This window comes from Camelus ferus, chromosome 16, assembly GCF_009834535.1.
Source record: "Camelus ferus isolate YT-003-E chromosome 16, BCGSAC_Cfer_1.0, whole genome shotgun sequence".
NCBI lineage: Eukaryota > Metazoa > Chordata > Mammalia > Artiodactyla > Camelidae > Camelus > Camelus ferus.
The window spans coordinates 35,957,171-35,975,732 of NC_045711.1; the positions used below are offsets into that span (position 1 = coordinate 35,957,171).

The window sequence follows — 18,562 nt, forward strand, 5'->3', positions numbered from 1 at the left end:
AGAAATTCCTCAAATGCTCCCAAAGAGGTTTGATTTATTGTGATGTCTTTTTGCAGTTGGTTTTCTTTTAAAGCTAGGGAGTGAAAAAATAATTAAGATACTTAAACACTTTTAATATTTAAACTTAGCATGATTCTGCTGACATTTTCCTCAGGCTGTGTTTCAAAAATTTGGTATTGTAGGACTCCTAAGAGATTTGTCTCATTTCTGGCTTATAAGGTCTCTTTCTTTTCTGGGATTCTTTGAACATTTAGTTTCCAATAGAAAGAGCAAAGAGCTATTTCATTAATTTCTCTATTTGTTCAACTATTTGTTGACCATCTATTATGTGCCAGTCACTGTCCTGGCGATGGGGATACAGCCCTCCAGGTGCTGCCATTCTAGATGGATGGGGATAGAGTACCTAGACACTGTTACAGAGAAGAACCTGCTAGAGGAAGTATCCAACAGAAAAAGCCCTTGGAAAGTCCGTAAGGCCAGTTATTCTTTTCAATTCAAGGTAAGGGGCTCCTCTTGCTTATGGGGCTCCTGCTGTTTATTTCTCCGTGTGAAGAAGAAATCTGCTAAGTCTAAGGTTTTTGATAAGCAAAGTATTTGTTAAGTAAGGAGCTCTCCAAAATATACATTTCTTCATTACTTTCAGGAGCATCCATGGTTGTCAGCAAACCCCAGGGAAACAAAGATTGTTTCACCCTGTTTCTTTTTCTTGTGATCCTTGAAATGACTGTGCCCTCTACTAAAAACAAGCCATCTACTTTCTCCTGCTACACTGAGTTCTCGGTTTTCAGGAGTTTTTTTTTATGACCAGGAAATGTATTCCCTGCTCCACAAAGGCTTCCTTTGCTACGCTGAGACTGCTCTGCTGCCAGTGTCCACAACAGCGCCATTGCCACCACGTGGTGCTTGTGAGTAGTTCCAGCACCGATCAAACCCTAGCCAAGGGGCTGCCTCAGTAAATCTGGAATGAAACCAAACATGGATATCCATCTGATAAGCTTCAGAAGCTGTTTTAGTCACTACTGTCATAACCATCACATCTAACTTCTATGTGGCCATAAATAGGTTAGAAAATTAAAAAATTAAAAAAAACAAAACAGTAATGGGAGAATTCTAGTTAGATAACTTTCCTTTGGGTTTTCCCAAAGCAATGACTTTATAACTTAGACAAATTCCCCTGTAGGCAATTGGCCAGATACATTTGGGAGACTAAACTCAAACTGGTTACCAAGTTTTCTTGATTCTAATTCTTTAATGTTTCTTGAATTAGCCCTACTTTTCTTTTCTAATGCCACTATGCTACTCTGATCTCTACTTTTAATACAGCTAAAGTTCCCTAAAAGACATGTTTATGTCTCTCTTTCCATAGGATCTTAGTAGTATACCACTGTTCAGATACTAAGTTGACCCTTTCTGAATACTGTACAATTATTACTCACTATTGCCTTCAGGATAAATTCCAAATTCCTAAGCACAGCATCCAAAAGAGCCTTCACAGCCTGATCTCCTCTCTTATTTCTCTCCCAAACCACCCATAGGCCCTGTTTTCCAGTCACATGGGACAACTCTGTGCTTCCTGGGCATTTCATGCCTCTGTGCCTTTGCCTCGATTACCGCCTCCCTTCTTTTTCCACCTGGAAAAATTCTCATCTTTCAAGGTCCAGCTTGAGTGTCTCCTTCGGAAGTCCCTGCCAATAATACATGTCCCAGCAGGAACAGATGATCCCTCACTACTTCTGTTTATACTGCTAATGCAGTAGTATACCGAAGAGGAATACCTGACCCTCCTTAATGGGAGGAATCCTTCCTTAATCTTTTGCTTGTCGGCACTATTCTAGATTTAAGTTAGCCCTGAAATCTGATTTTTGGCTCTGTTTTGGGTAGATGCTTGATTAAAAACACTTTACAAAGTGAATCTTGAACAAATAGACATATATCCCTAGGAATAAGATCAAAAATATAAAGAACAAGAAGGTAGTTTATTGAACGTCCAATATTATACAATATGGCTAAGGAAGACAGAATCAGAAACTGCTGGTCCAGATTATCTCCATTTTAAGAATGTGCATATTACAGTTCCAAGGTGATACGTAAATTGCCTAGAGTAACACAGCCAGGCACAGAACTCTCACCAGTATTACCACCAGCAATCACTGTGCTCACATTCTGAAAAAATAAGCTGAGATGAGCCTGAATTTTTGAATATGAGAACTTTGAAAAATTTGGTGCCACTTCTGCAATATAAAAATTAGGAGACAGAGCCAGGTTCTGTGAGGAAGATGATGTTAATTTTTAGATGTTGTGATAGAGAGTACTTTTTCTAGGAGACTATTCTGCCTGGAGTACTGAAATATTCATGTTACCAAATGCCATAGATACGACAAAGCTGTTATCCCCTCATAAGTAACCAAAATATTGGATATTGACCACTAAGTACAGGAAGTAAAAAAACTGTACTTTTTGAAAGAAAAAAGATGACTTATAGGCAGTAAAGAACAAGTAACTAGCCAATTAAAAGAGAAAAAACAAAAAACAAAACAAAAAATCCACAAAACAGTGGAAGGCTCTAGACTTGTTTTTGCTTATAGAACAAATGGGTTTTGAAGGATTAGCTTATTCATTAAATTCAATATTTAGTGCTTTGCAGAGAGCATGCTGGTACGTATGTGTGTGTGTGTATGAAACAGAAGGTGGCATGTGTTCCACCTGGGTACTTACAATCTAATTTGAGGAGACAAGGTCCCACACACAACAGTTATACCATTAATTCTAAGGGATGATTTAAGCAAATGTAAGAATGGGGGATGCATACTACTGAATGCAGAGAACACCACACACACATCCACATATGCTTTTTACCTGAGTGGTTAAGATACCGCTCTGAGAAGACAGCCCTGAACAATCTTCAGAGAAGCTTGTTTCACTTGCATACCCGGATGCTGCTTCACCTTAAATGATAATAAAAATAGAGATTCAGGTGTAAAGACAGACAGCCAATACTTTAACTTGTAGCTCCTGTTTCTTCCTATTGGCAGGACAGACCTCACTTTCACATCACACAAAATGATTACACTCTTTGTTTTGGGACACCCGGATTTCCTCTTGGAAATCACAAGAATGGAAACCAGAAGCAAGTCCACCAATAATTAGGGCATTAAATCTTATTCAAATAGAGAAGATGTTCTGGCTAGGTGAAGGACTTTTAAGGAAAAACACCTTGGGAGGAACAGGTTTAAAGTTTAAGAAGCCGTTACTTTCATTGCACTTGGAAATTCGTAAAATGTGCTCCCCCAAAGGCAGAAACATTTAGCTCATTTCTATAAAACAGACGGGGCTAAACACAAAAACCTGGATCCAATACCTAAGTCTGAATCCACACTCTGCTCTTCTTGGCAGTAATCCTCTTCCAGGCTAGCTTCCCTTTCGTCATCATCTGAAACCAGCTCCTTGTCACTCAGAACTTCCTGGTTTTCAGACTGATGCTCAGCTTGTTTGGAAGGAGGGTCAAACATCAAGAAAGGATCCTGGCTGTTTGTATTAACAGTCAAGTCTTCCAATACACTGCACTGTGAAGAAAATAGGCTACTAGAACATCTCGCATCCTCACTAAGGTGACGTTCCTGAGACGCCTTTGCAGACGTTACCTGGTCGCTGCAGTCGTTTAAGCTAGTCTTCAATGATACTAGGTTCTCCTCTGTTTCCTTAGATAGACTCCCTGTGGCAATAGTGTTATGTCTGGCAGATTGAGAAGGTGTATTGGTTACTTTACCAAACAGTAAGTGTTGGAAGCATGGAAGCTCTTCATCCTCACTAGACACATTCTCTTCTGAGGACTCTAATTTCCCAGCCCCTCTTTGGTGACCCTGAGCCAAATGCGTATGCACTAAAGGGCTAGGGCTCCTTCTAAATTCTTTTTGGACACTTTTGCTAAAAACAGCAGATCTTTCCTTAATGTCACTTTCAGCAAAGCTGGTATTTTCCTTTATTTCGTCATCATATAACAAGTCATCAGGTGTCTCAGAACAAACCTGAGAAGCATGACTGCTTCCCATAGGTTGTTCTAGGTTATCTGAAATTAGACATGGAGAGAAGTTGGCATTAACAGCCTGAAAGATGCCTTCATTTTCTCCTTGCCTTTTTATTTCAGGTTGTTTACAATTACTTACAGGAAGACTTTGCTCACAGACTTCAGGTTGCAAAAGACCTAATCTGAGCATAGCATTTAATTTAGGACCCATGTTTCTACCTAGTTCTGCTTGAATGTTTTCACCACTGGAACCTACTTCATTAATACTAGAACCTACTTCATTAGTACTGGAACCTACTTCATTGACACTGCTTGAGCTGACTTCTTTAAAAGTGCTTTCTCTAATGTTATTTTGGCTCATTGCGCTCACTGTACTTTGAATGGTGCTCTCGTTTCCCATCACTCTCTTAGGTGATATGACACATTTCTCAAGCTTTTCCTCGGATGGGTTTTTCTTACACATAGTTTTAACAGATGACCTGTTAGGAGAAAGTGATGTTATAAGATATGGGTTTTGTAAAATCCCATGTTTATTTGCAATAATGAACTCAGATTCATTGTCTCTGAGCTGTGATGGCCAACAAAGCCTAGATATTCCTTTTGGGCTATATTTGGCATAATCACTCGGCTTATCTTTTTGACCAACCACAGGAAAGTTCAAAGTTGTATGATCTGCCTGCATATGCTTGATTTCAGACTTGCTCTTTCTCTGATTTTCTTCTTTTTGTCCACATTCAAGAGTGATTCTTGGACTTTGTTCCCTTAAGGGCCCAGAGTGGGCATAGACTGTTGCACATTCCTTTTCTGAATCTCCTGGATTTGAAAACAGAGCAAATGTCTGACGCTTTGAAACCTTGAACGTATTCTGCAAATACTGTGTATCAAGTTCACTCTCTTCCACTTCCATGCTTGCCTCCTGAGTGTGATTAATGTCACATCCCAATGGATCCTTAAAGCCTGCTGTGGCATTTCTAGTATCTTTAGAACAACTATGGATAAGTTCCTTGGAGTTTTCAGTTGTTGCACAGAGACTCACACATTGATTTGGTGCTGTTTTTGCCTTCCCTAGGGTGTCAGCTTCCAGTAATGAGACACTGTCCTGAGTGTCATAATCAGTTTCAGGTACCAAGGAAATACTGGTATTCTCTACAGATCTTTCAATTTGTAAACCTCTCCCTCCACTTAATATCAGAACTTTGGGGTCTTTGGTACTGTTCGATACTTGAATTGCTCCTGGGTTCTCTTCTCTTTGAAGGCTAGGATTGGCAAACTCTTGAAGTTTATTAGAACTTGAACAGTTAGTAAAAAAACCAGGTGTGTTTGTTAAATTTAGTTCTGGAAAAGTGTTACCGACAAGTCTTTTATTTATTTGTTGATGTGGCTTGTTACTCTTCTTGGTTCCAGTTGTAGGTTCTTTATCTCCCGTGAGCTGAAGCTTTTTGCGGTGCCTGACTGGCATTTGGTCAGAATGTTTTTCCTTCATCTCTTCACTGCTGGAACAACTCTCAATCTGTAGTTCAGTGTGATTAGGTGGGCTTGGGTTTCTATTGACTATTAGTTCAAGTGCATGAATCTGCCTGGTAGAGGACTTCCTCCTCGGCCTATTCTTAGGTGCTTTTGAACTATGGGTATTCAATTCTAGTTCCATATTGCTTATACTGCTGCTTATAGGTTCAGCCTTAGTTTTGAAAGCAGATTCTTTTCCCAATGATTCTGTTGGGTTAGCATTTTTCTCTTTCTGAACGTAATCGTCGTTTGTTTCATTCTCATGACCATTACTAGTAATATTCATCCCATGACCATTCTGCTCTGTTTGGTCTGTTCGCTCAATTATCTTTTCAGGAGCCTTTTGAACAACGGCCAAATCGACTTTCTTGATAAAATCCTCAGGATGAAGACCTGGTAGAGTTCTCCTTTTACGCTTTAGTTTATTTGTGAAGGGGCGCTCTTGTGTTATCTGAGGCTCTAGAACAGATGCTCCTAGAATTAGATCTTCAGCTCTGTGGGTCAAGTTAGGGAGGCTTGCCTTCCTCCGATAGGTTTTCCCAAATATTTTATCTTCAATATTACTCCCTACTGGTTTGGTGTGGACTTTTTCATTTTCACATTTTAAAGCACCATGAGGATCACTGGCCATTAAGTCTATTTTCTCTGAAGAGCCTGAATAGCCATCTACTTCATTTGGAACTTCCACTGCACCAGCTACTTCAGTATTTGATTCAGGCCCCACTTCATGTGAGTCATCAGAAGGTAACATTTTGTCACTTCTGGAAAACCACTCATTCACTTTCTGTATGCTACTATTCAGTGTTATCCAAGGAACATCTTGGGAATCTCTAGGACTGTCAGAGCATGCAGGTTTCTGCTCATTCAGTTCTTCGCTCCCATATAAGCGATCGGCATTCAGAACCACCTTTTTCTCTGTGCTGGGAGTCTGCCTATCATTACATGTGTCCTTACTTTCAGCCCATCTGCTCTGTTGGCTCCTTGCTAAGACAGGCTGTTTGCTTTTATTACAGAATTCAGCCTTTTCTACATTTATTCTGTCCTTAGTGAGTAATAAACTGCTGTTCTCATGCTGTAATGAGCTGGCATGAGTATCTGTGCCACACGGCTCCACATGCAAGTTTGAAACAGAAATACCCTGATACTTTTCTGGATGCTTCTCAGTTTCATGCTTCTCAGTGGTGGTCAAATCTTTGTTACTGGATCGATGATGTTCAGTATTTGTTATGTCCTCAGAAAATTCACAAGCAGCTGGAAAAAAAAACAACAACCACCACCCAAGGTGCTTAAAAACAGAATTTTCGTGAAAAAATATGTACTTAATACAACTTAGGGTGTGTGTGTGAAGAAACTGAATATTTTTAGAGAAACTAACCTCACTAACAAGTATACTGAAGATGTAACTCACATTCTTTTGCTTAATTCCCATTTATCTAGATTCTCATTACTTCCACTCAAGATAATTAAAATTTTAATTTCATAATTCTCCCAGCTCATAAACCACACCTCCTATTTCCCTAACCTCTAACAGTGAATTAAAAGCACAGTCTGGGTATCAGACTGTTGTATCTTCAGACTCATACTCCCTATATCTAAATACCAGTATGTAAAATACAAAATACAAACACATCAATTAAAAGTAAAAGGCAACAACCAATTACATAGGCTACTATTAGAACCATATCAGTCTAGTGCCATTGAAATAGATCAGGCTGTACCATGATACCTGAGAAAGATCAATATCCTAACTCTGCCAAGAGATGTTGTGAATTATAAATGTCCCAAATGGTCTTCAGAATAATCTAATTACAGTACTGTATCTACTCATTCTCTCTTCAGTGCCTGTTAAGTTGGAAGACTTGCCATTACCCTTTTCTGCAGGATTCACACTGGTTTCAGCCTTGGTTCCTTGAGGGGTGATTTCTAATAATTTGTGGTCTCCCACACTATAGGGAAAAGCAGAAGCTTTAGTGAGAAACATTAGCTATATGCTCACACAGTTGAAAAAATGAGTTAGGTAAAGCTGCAGTAAGCTGATCAATTTGATTCACTTTCTGAAATCTGTATTCTCCTTTAGCAACTTCTAGTGAAAATGAAATGGTCAAAGATTGAGAACATACAGTCACAAAAATCAGAGCAATAGTACAGAACATTGCTCTGTGGACATACAAAAGAGAACCAAAATTTAAACAACAACCAAACAATAGCTAAAAGAGAGTGAAGAAAAAACTAACAAAACATAAAGTATATCTCAATGAGAATACAAGAGCAAAGATATCTAAACAAAGGGAGCCCTGGGATGGGACAGACATTCCAGCAGAACGCAAAGAACGCACCACTTTGCAACACTGCCTTCTGTGCTTCTTTATCAGGCTAAAAACCATTTTCTTCCAATTGAGAGATTAGAAAAAGTCATTTGCAAACAAAATCTGATTGGCAATGACACCATCATAGTTTAGACTAAGCCATCATGGATCTTAGGGTCAAGCAACAATTCCTAAGGAAAGCAGTTTGACAGGTAACCAAGTTGGGGACTGCTTGTAGATATGGTTTAATTTATGTAGACAACGTTGGAGGAACAGACGGAATTAAAAGAACAGAGGAAGGAAAGAATTGAAAATGAAAAAATCTAATATTTCCAACAGTCACAATTACCACTGTTGTCAGCACTACCATACACAAGGAAATAAGCCAGAGCACAACTATCTGCTGGAAGCAAGTCTGTACAGAATTCTACTGTTACTTTAAACACTTTCAAACTACTAAGAAACCAAACAAACAAAAAGGGTCTTTTCTCAGCTATAAAATGAGATTATAGCAGATGATCTTTAAGATCTATTCCAATGCCATGATTCAAGCCTAAATTCCAATCCTTAATATTAACAAAGTATAAAAATGCCAGCTTTACAGAAAAAGGCTCTCTTTGACTCACCTGCAATAACTTGCCTTATTAACTGTATCTTCAGAAGAATCAGATCCTAAAAAAATTCCCCAAATAACAAATGAATAAAAGGATTTTTATCAAAAGGGTTAAACTGTACTTGCAAAACAGATATTCGTTCAAGAAATATTTACTGAGCATCCACTATATGGCAGGCACAACGATCTATAGATATGTCAGACAATACAGAGAAGTGGTTGTAGGCACAGACTTTGAAGCCAGAATTTTCAGGTCTGAATCATGGCTCTGCCACTTACTAGCTTTACAACCTTGGCAAAAATTCTCAACCGCTCTGTGCCTTGATTTCCTCATCTGTAAAATAACTCCAATAGTAACCACTGTCTGTCATGCATCTTAAATGAATTATACAAGTAAAACACAACAGTGCCTGGACTACAGTAAGTGCTCCTAAATAATCTCTATTATAATTACTTTGATTATTTTTACGAGGCATCACTTGTTGTCTAGGAACTTATGATCTTTTTGAAAGAGGAAAAGACATACAAGTAATTACAAGAGAAATCTGGTAAGTGCTATGGCAAACGTATGGTGGTGCTTGGAAGCCCAAAGGAGGGCCACTCTTTTCAATTATAAATATATTCTAAAGGAGAAGACATAGACTTGTTTGAACTGAGCTCAGCTGTTCTTAAAATTATTTCCAGTCTAGTACAATTTACGTTAGATCCCTCCAAGTGCTGTAGCCCACGCATCAAGTTCTTTCTTGTCCCTTCTCTCCATCTTTCCAGAGTGTATTTATACAAACTTACAACCAGACATCCTTTCTTTTGCTCTCTTTATAAAGTAAGGTTCTCCAAGGCGAGATCTGAATCTTTTACATTATTTATAACACACCATAAGACTAGTAAAATTATTTTAATAATTTTCACTTCCTAAAGCTCCCAGCCATTGCATAAATTATGACCAAGGTTTTAGTAAAACTCTCAAAGAACCCAGTAACTATTACTCTAAATTTAAAAATCTGAGACTCTTACCCAGCTCAATGTAGACAGACTTATTCTGAGGCTGTGTCTGCTGCTTTGTCCTCAGAGATCTCACAATTCCAAGGTTAGAGAGTTGGATACCAAGACTGGTTTCCTGCTAAGCAGTACAGTAAAAAACGATCAACTAATTAACGGCCAGTTCTGTGCTTTCCTTCCTTAAGAGAAGCTCAAGGCCATGGAAACAAACAGACCATAATCAATTAGCTAAAATTTATGACAACTTGAAAAAATACTTGGCAAACTACATACCAGAATGTATGAGTTATGTGTGGTTTGAATACTTTTCCCTCTCTCTGTCATTCTAAATTTTTCTAAAGTAAGTATGTATTATCCGTGTAATATTTTTAAAGATAAGGAAAGCATATTTTGAAGTTAATACTTTATATTATAGTATAGAAAGGGAATGAGATTCATTTGGTACACATTTCCAATCACATCTGATAACAGGGGTGGAACTAAGATTAAGTAAATTTTACAAAGGATAAATGAAAATTAAAAACTCAGCAATCCTAAGAATATTCAGTACAGGAAAGAACATTTAAAAACCCAACACTACTTTGATGAAGCTTTCCTTCTTCTTTTTGAGCCCTTCAACCTCTACTGAAAAATGAATGCTGGTACTATGAGAACTATTATTTTTAAGATCTTTATTATTCATTTACATATGAATAACTATGAACAAATCTCTGCATTTTCTTTGACAATTACACTTTTAAGTTGAAGCAATTTTCAAATGTTAAAAACTGATTTTTTTTTCAGGCAACTTTCCAGAGGAAATAAAATAGAAGATATTTCCTCAAGCCTGGAGAATTGCCATAAGATGGTCATTTTAAAAACTGAGAAGCTTAAAACTATTAAGTGTCCTTGTGACTATTTTGGACAAGCGTTGGAATGGATAAAGCACTAAAGCAGGGGAAGGGCCTGTAAGGTCTCTCTTGCCCGCACTAGCTACATGCACCTTCTCTTAACTCCCTCTCTCGTTTTTGTTTTTTTTTTAATTTTAAATTTTAATTTATTTATTTTTAATGGAGGTACTGGGTATTGAACCCAGGACCTCATGCATGCTAAGCATGTGCTCTACCACTAAGCTATACCCCCAGCCACCAAACTCCTCTAACTCTTGTTCAACCACTTAATTTACCATCTCACTTTGTTTACTGACTTTTTATATAAATCCACAAGCATCTAGCACACACATTAGTTCACAATGCTCAATAAAGAGATGTTACCAGAATACACAAAAATGGCTTTACCAAGCTAGGATTTTCAGATTCACTCTGTTGAAGTCTTTTGGCCCGGTTTCGATAGCCCATACTTTGGATGATAGAAACTTCCTCCTTTATATGTTCAGGAGAGATATTTTGTTTTTTTGAAAAGTTGTAACTATTTGCAACTGTGAATTACAAGGGAAAACAATTTTTGCAATTAGAAAAACATGCATTAATTGTGACCAAAGAACCAAGAGAAATCCTGTGTGTGCTCTTTGTTGTATTATTAAGAATGCATTAAAGGTTGCCTATAATTAAAAAAAAACAAAAAACAACTTTGAAATTCTACTCCTAGGAGACAAACACACAGATTGTCAAAGTTATTCCTACTCCTTTTTTTCCACTTCAATATTAACAAATGTGCCTATTAATACCATATTTCACCCAAACTAAGACACCAATGATGTAAAATGCACCATTATTTTCTGTACCACTAAAAAAGGGAAACACACTGAATTAAACAACAACACACCAGTGATGGTAAATTGCTCCCAATTTCAGAGATGTGAAAATGTGAAAAATGTGCATCTTAGGATGGATAAAATGAAGTGTGAGGCCAGTGGTTTAAAATGATTTAAAAAATAGATTACAGATAAGGAGGTAAAATTAACTTAGATCAAAAGGTCTTATCACCTGTTCATATACAAGAATTGTGCAAACTTCCATTTTAATAGCTGGCCACTTGAGGACTGGCCCCTGGGGTTATGTAACACTTACACTGCAATCCTGTGTCAAGCTCAAAAGCATGAATGATCTTCAACAGCTCTTCAACAAGCTGACTAAATCTTGTATTTTCTTGTAAGCTTCTGAAAGTAAATTGGTTGAAAGACACACTTAGCAAATGATTATCAACTTCTTAAGGATACTAAAATAAGGAAAGAGATGTAAACAAATTTTAAAAAGATGCAGCAACAGTAAAAAAAAAAAAAAGATTATATTCAAAGAACAGAGCCTATTAGTGACATTATGCTAAAATCAAAACATCACTGACATTAGAATAAACTGTGTAGCAGTACTGTTTGTTTTCATAATTCTTTTTGCCATTCAATCCTACCAAAAGCCTACAACTATCTAAAATAATAGTTCTTTGAATCCATAGGAGATATACATCCACTGCACAGAAAACTTACTGTTCTTAACATCTGAACCTCATCCACCCAGTCTCCCACTTCTAGCTCTCAGGGATTTCTGCCAAATGATGATTACATTATTTCAAAATCACAGACAGATAACAATGGCCCAAAAGAGATTTTGGTTTAGAAAAGTTGTAGGACAATATAATGTATTTATTCCTTTAAATATCTGAGTGACTACTATCTGCCAAACATTGGAAAAACAGTGTTGATTGAGACAGATTAAACCAGTGCCCTAAGAGAACTTATATCCTGGCCAGAGGAACTGTGTGTGTGTGTGTGTGTGTGTGTGTGTGTGTGTGTGTGTGTGTGTGTGTGTGTGTGTGTGTGTGTGTGTGTGTGTGTGTGTGTGTGTGTATGTGTATGTGTATGTGTATGTGTAAATAATTAGGTAGAATTAAAAGCTAGGAAAAAAATAAAAGCAGTATCAGGACAATGGGGACAGGTGACACAGTCCTATGTTAGATAAGATTGCAAGTTCTTGCATCGTTCAAAAGGATATGAGAAAGGCAACAAATTGCTAACACTTGTATAAGGCAGATAGACTATAAAACTTTCAGGAAAATGACTTTAGAAATAATTTACTCTGTCAGCTAAACACCCTTTTATATGCTTTTCTACTGATGACTGGTTTGATAGGAACACCAGCTATGCTATTAAGGAATTTCTACTTTTTCCTGCTGCTGTCACTTCCAACCTCCAATCAACTACTCAAATTATATACCTTTTGGTTATATCATTCTTACACAAAGGACACTGTGAAGGCCCTTTCTTCTGGTTGAGAAGTTTCAGCATACAAAATCTATAAATGATAAAGAATGAAAAGAACAACTCAAGTTACTTCATTTTTTACAGAGATAATATTCAAAAGGCAAATAGCCATGAAAAGATAATCTCACAACTGCCCTTAAGAGCCATTTTAAAGGTAATGGCAGATGAATCACAACCAATGGCTTTCTTTAATTGTTTTTAGATGCTGCATAAGCAGAAAACCGAACAACATAAGCAATGATCTATGAAAACCAAACTTACACGCATGTGGCTTCCTATTATGATCAAATAAAACTTATTAAAAGTTAATATGGCACATTTAATGATATACTCATAATTATTTCATGGTGCATAATCAGACATAAATGGTAAGTAGTTCAAGTTAAATGATTATAATGAGTTTAAAAACTCAGCATCTCAATACAAAAGCTACAGTAATCAAGAGTGTGGTATTAGCATAAGAATAGACATATACAAGGATGGAGCAAAATTGAGAGTACAGACATAAGCCTGTATGTCTATGGACAATTGATTTTCAACAACAGCACCACGACAATTAAATGAAAAAAGAAAAAAGTCTTATCAACAAACAGTGCTGGGACAACTAGACATCCACATGCAAAAAAATGAAGCTAGACTCCTACCTCACACAACACAGAAAAATTAACTCAAAATGGATCACAAAACTAAATGTAAGAACTAAAACTATAAATCTTTGTGACAATGGGTTAAGCAGTGATTTTTTAAAATAAATAAACAAATACCAGAAGCACAAGCAACCAAAATAAAAAATGGATATACTGGACTATACCCAACTTAAAAACTTTTGTTTTTGTCCAATGTATCCAATTATATACAAATAATACCATGAAGAAAGTGAAAGGACAGTCCCCAGAATGGGAGAAAATATTAGCAAATCATGTATCTGGTGTGATTTGTATCTAGAATATATAAAGAACTCCTAAAGCTCAGTAAAAAACAAACAAACAAACAAACAAAAAACCAGAAATAACTCAATTTAAAAAATGGGCAAAGGATTTGAATAGACATTTTCTCCAAAGGAGATATACAAATGGTCAATAAGCACATGAAAAGATGCTCAATATCATTAGTCATTAGGCAAATGCAAAGCAAAGCCACAATGAGATGCCACTTTACACCCACTAGGATGACTCTAATCAGAAAGATAGATAATAATAAGTATTGGAGAAGATTTGGAGAAATTAAAATCCTCATTCATTGCTGGTGGAAATATAAAACAATGCAGCCACTTCAGAAAACTGTTTGGCAGTTCCTCAAAATGTTAAGAGTTATTGCCATGTGACTCTACAATTCTACTCCTAGGTTTCTTCCCAGGAGAAATGAAAACATAAGCCCACATAAAACTTGTACACAAATGTTCATAGCAGCATTATTCATAACAGCCAAAAAGCAAAAACAATTCAAATGTCTACCAACTGATTAATGAATAGACAAAATGTGGTATATCTACATAACAGAATATTATTCAGCCATAAAAAAGAATGAAGCACTGAAATAAGCTACAATACAGATGAACCTTGAAAACATTATGCTAAGTGAAAGAAGCCAGACATAAAAAAGCTGCATTCTGTATGATTCCATTTATACGAAAAGTCCAGAACAGGCAAATCTATAGAGGTAGAAAGTAAATTTGTGGTTGCCTAAGAGGAAGTAGGAATGGAGAGTAACTCCTAATGGTTTCTTTCCAGGGTTTCTTTTCAGAGTGATGAAAATGTTCTAAATGTAGATTGTAGTGATTGTTGCATAACTCTGAATATACTTAAAAAAAACCTGAATTAGACACTTTATATGGGTGGATTTTATAGCATGTAAACTATATCTCAATAAAAATGTTTTTTAAAAAACTTCAAGGGAGAAAACTTGCTCATTTTTATATTCACAATCTTGACATAACTTAGTGTCTGTCATAAACAAGCTGCTCACCAGACATCTAAGGAATGAAGGCGGCTCCAGCCTTCTGAAACACACGGTTTTAGAATGGCTGGATTTAGAACTTTGTTAGTTGTCTTAGACAATGAACACGGCTAAGAAGACTTGAAGATCATATGCAACATATTCTAATGAGTCAGCTTCCTTAACAAAGGAAAATACTGATGCCATTGGCTGGTGGTGTCTATAAAGATCAATGTTCCATTGGGGAGAAGACAAAAGACTCAAGAGCAAAGAGAGGCAGAAAGGAAAAAAGGAAAGAGTGGTAGAAGCAGCCTTGGTGATGACAATTAAAAGCAGTGATTCATTCATACAACCAATATTTATTACATGTCCAGTATTATTCTAGATACAAAGAATTCAGTGGAAAAGCAAAATAAAATCCCTGACATTATAAAGAACATAACAGTATGGCAAGGGAGGTGATGGGGGAACAGAGTAGAGAGAAGATAATGACACTGAGGAGAGCCAGGAGAGAAAAGATAAAGGGAGCTAAAAAGGCAGTGGGAACGGTAAACCAGCAGACACATAGAAAGCACTTTTTACTGGCCAGGTCCTTTAACATGCATTCCTCTCTCTCAGTCCACACAACCCTGAAATACTATCTTCATTTTACAGTAGAAACTTTCCCAGATTGCACAGTAATCAAGCAGTAAAAGTGATACTGGATGCAGGATTGAACTGCAGCAAAGCCCATGGTCTTTCCAGAGAAAGTAAATGTACGTAGGTTTGGCCAAGGAGACCAAAGGGTCCATCTTCGCCAACACATACACAGATGCTTTAACTACCATGCTGCACTCAACAACAACTCTGCAGTTTAGAGGACAGGGGTGTCAAAAGCTACCTACATTGTAATATAAAGTCCCTTTAAAGAGTCACAGAGTAGAACCTGCCACTCCTTGAGAAAATGCAGATACTACTTGTATTCTACCATAATGACTCTAGGAGGTATCAACGCATTACACTGGCAAATGGTACAATTCAACAATTCAGAGTAGGGGTAGGGAGGGAATTCTCTAAACATAGCACTACGGAATACAATAGCTAAGGTATAGAGTGACAAGCTAAGCTACAGATGTGGTAGCCTGCACAATAATTACATAAATAACGCAGGGGAACCAGGTATGTACTAGAAACCAACCAAGATGAGTTCCAATCTTTCTTTATGCTAGAAAAAGAACAGATGCATAAAGGTTATAAACTAAACTCAGAAGAGAAAATGAACTTGTACGTGACTTGGAAAAAAAAAATGGGTTAAGGAAAATATTGACAGATCAATAGACCATTGGCATATCTTCAGGGCCCAGAAGAAAACTGATTAAATTCTGTTTTAGAGCTCTGAGGAATCTATGTGACGCACCAATTAAATGAGAACACATACAGAAGGTATGCACAAGGTTTTCGGTGAAAAGGTCTGAGACAAGTTTTAGGCTTCTTGGATTTCTAAAGCCCTATGCAATACATTTTTACAGCAAATGAAGTATGTTTTCTGAAGGGCAGCTTCAGCTTTAAAAAGCTGATGGAGAATAATAAAATCACAGTGCCACAAACTAATTTGGGGGACTTTTCAGAGTACTCATTTTTAAGCACATCTACACACTGAACAGTTTAACAAGTTATGGAAACATCTAATTTTGAGTTGCTTGTCCAAGTCTATCCTGGCAGGAAGAAACAAATTAACAGTTCTAAGTCTAGGCAAAATAAAAGCAGGCTGACTTGTGGCTACACACAATTATACTGGGCGCCCTGGAATCCTGTCAACAGAGTTCAGATAATGGACCAATATGGCCCCTTGTTAAGGAATAAAGACCCTGAGAGCTCTATAGCTTAGCATCTCAGCATCAACTTATGTTGCTGGTCCCACCAAGTCTTATCAGTTTCTATATATAAGGCTCTATTTTCTTGATCAAACCTCTGGTTTGGACTTCAGTTCCAACAATTAAGAATCTATCTTTAGCTCTTCATCTGGGAGATGCTGCCTAAGTTCCTTGCCCAATATCCCAGTTCCATGGGTCAAGGCTCTTGTCTCCTAAGGACAAGAATCTGACACCTAACCCTCAGCCTCCTATGGCTGGGTCCCTGATACTTTTCTTCCCTTATAACCACTACCCTGAACTTCTCATTTCTGCTACTAGATTCCTGAGAGACTATGTTCAATCTACTTGCTAGATTATCCATCTCTTGCCTATTTCTGGACCTCTGACATACTAACCCACTAACTGATAATTACCTGATACTATGAACTAATGTATCCAGCCATCAAACCTCCCTGACACTGACTCACCTTTTATCCAGATCTCCTTCATTAATTTACCTCAAGACTTGATTTACTTGGTCTATCTGGTATTTAGACCTCAGCCATCCTTGGCCTGGTCCCTCTTACTATCCTCCAAATAAGTGTACAGGAAGGTCATCATTCCAGAATACTACTTCTTAAACATTAATGTGTATAAGAACCTCTTGAGGATCTTGTTAAAATGAAGATTCTGATTCAGTAGGATTAGACTAGGGCTGAGATTCTAGCAAGTTCCCATGTGATGTGGTAGCTGCAGATCCATGAGTCCCACTCTGAGTAGCAGGTTTCTAGAGCTGCGTTGTTCAATACAGCTGTCACATGTGACTACTGAGAACCTGAAATGTGGCTAGCCTGAACTTAGATGTACTGTAAATATGGAAAAACACAGGCTTTCAGAGACTAACTACAAAAAATGTCAAGTATCTTAATATTTTTATATTTTGAAATGATAAAATTTTAGTCATAATGGGGTTAAAATATATAGCTATAATTAATTTCACCTTTTAAAAAAGGCTTTTTAGTAATGTGGCTACTAGAAAATTTAAGTTAGATTTGTGGCTCATATTATATACCTCTTTGGACAATGTAGCTCTACATCTTCCAAAAAGACTGAAACAACATTTCATTTGTTGTTTGAAAACTGCAAGCTAATGCATGAATGGCTTAAGTAATATTCTCAAAACTGGTACTATTGTACTTTCTATATATCTCGTGAAAGATTTCAGAACTATAGGCTTACTCCAGTCAATAAAGCTGTTTTATTGTTAGCAATTACAGTCCACCCTAAGAAAATACAATTAATGCTTAGGAGTATTTTTCCCAGCTTTCTCATCTTATTGAGGTGTTGTTGAGATTATAAAGGTATTATGAAAGATATTTCATGAAAAAGTTGATCTACCACATGGGCATTATACTTCAGCATTCTAAAGTATTACTCTTAATTCTAATATATAATTTAAAAAATAGCCGGCTTTTCTGCTTGTCATATTCTCCATATTAGGAGTTGTAAGCCTTTCTCATGCTCCTCCAGTTGCCTACTTTAACTCTCTCAGTCTTAACAGATGTCTTCACCTCCAACTTCACTGAGCTCAAACTATCTCAACTACCCCTGCCATGCCTCAAAATCTTTCTGTAGAATTACTCTCCTTTTTCTTCAGTACTGTTTATGAATAACAGTTATTTCTCCTTCTTGCATCCATTTTCTATTTCCATTCCATTCTGCCTCTCCTGGACCTTTTCTCTCTTGTAAATATCATCTCCCCTCTGAGGGCTCCTCCCTCTTCTCATAAACCTCCTATACACATATGAAAAGTTAGTTTCTTTTTCCTAAATACATTCTTCTCTTTGTACCTTTGCTCAGATTATTTTCTCTGCCTGTAATCGCCTTCTTCTATAAGCTCTCAAAGTAATGAATAGTCATAATTTAATTTCTTCTTTACTACAATACTGTATATTCATTATTCAAGGTGACAGGAAAGCATATGGTACATTTCAGAAAGATTCTCATCAAGAAACAGAGAAAGTCCCAGCATTTAAAAGGTTAGACTTTAGGGGCTGGGTATAGCTCAGTGGTAGAGCGCATACGAGGTCTTGGGTTCAATTCCCAGTACCTCCACTAAAAAAAAAAAAAAAAAAAAAGGATTCTGCCTAA

The 18,562-nt window shown here is 37.0% G+C and overlaps 1 protein-coding gene and 1 non-coding gene across 10 annotated transcripts in view; both read right to left on the reverse strand.

Annotated features, from left to right (window-relative positions):
• The window catches only part of BRCA1 (BRCA1 DNA repair associated), a 54,707-nt gene that overhangs the window by 25,847 nt on the left and 10,298 nt on the right, over positions 1-18,562 (reverse strand). For 4 of the 9 annotated variants that reach the window (XM_032457265.1, XM_032457266.1, XM_032457267.1 and 1 more), the window contains exons 4-11: positions 12,598-12,675; positions 11,458-11,546; positions 10,726-10,865; positions 9,464-9,569; positions 8,463-8,508; positions 7,400-7,476; positions 3,359-6,781; positions 2,857-2,945 (exon numbers count right to left, since the gene is read on the reverse strand). In XM_032457265.1, the coding sequence (XP_032313156.1) occupies positions 2,857-2,945; positions 3,359-6,781; positions 7,400-7,476; positions 8,463-8,508; positions 9,464-9,569; positions 10,726-10,865; positions 11,458-11,546; positions 12,598-12,675 (4,048 nt within the window). The remainder of the gene's footprint in view (positions 1-2,856; positions 2,946-3,358; positions 6,782-7,399; positions 7,477-8,462; positions 8,509-9,463; positions 9,570-10,725; positions 10,866-11,457; positions 11,547-12,597; positions 12,676-18,562) is intronic. The other 5 variants (XM_014551017.2, XM_014551016.2, XM_032457270.1 and 2 more) reach the window with 4 other exon arrangements.
• On the reverse strand, positions 10,499-10,570 carry TRNAA-AGC. The gene has a single exon. It is a non-coding gene; the product is annotated as a tRNA-Ala (tRNA).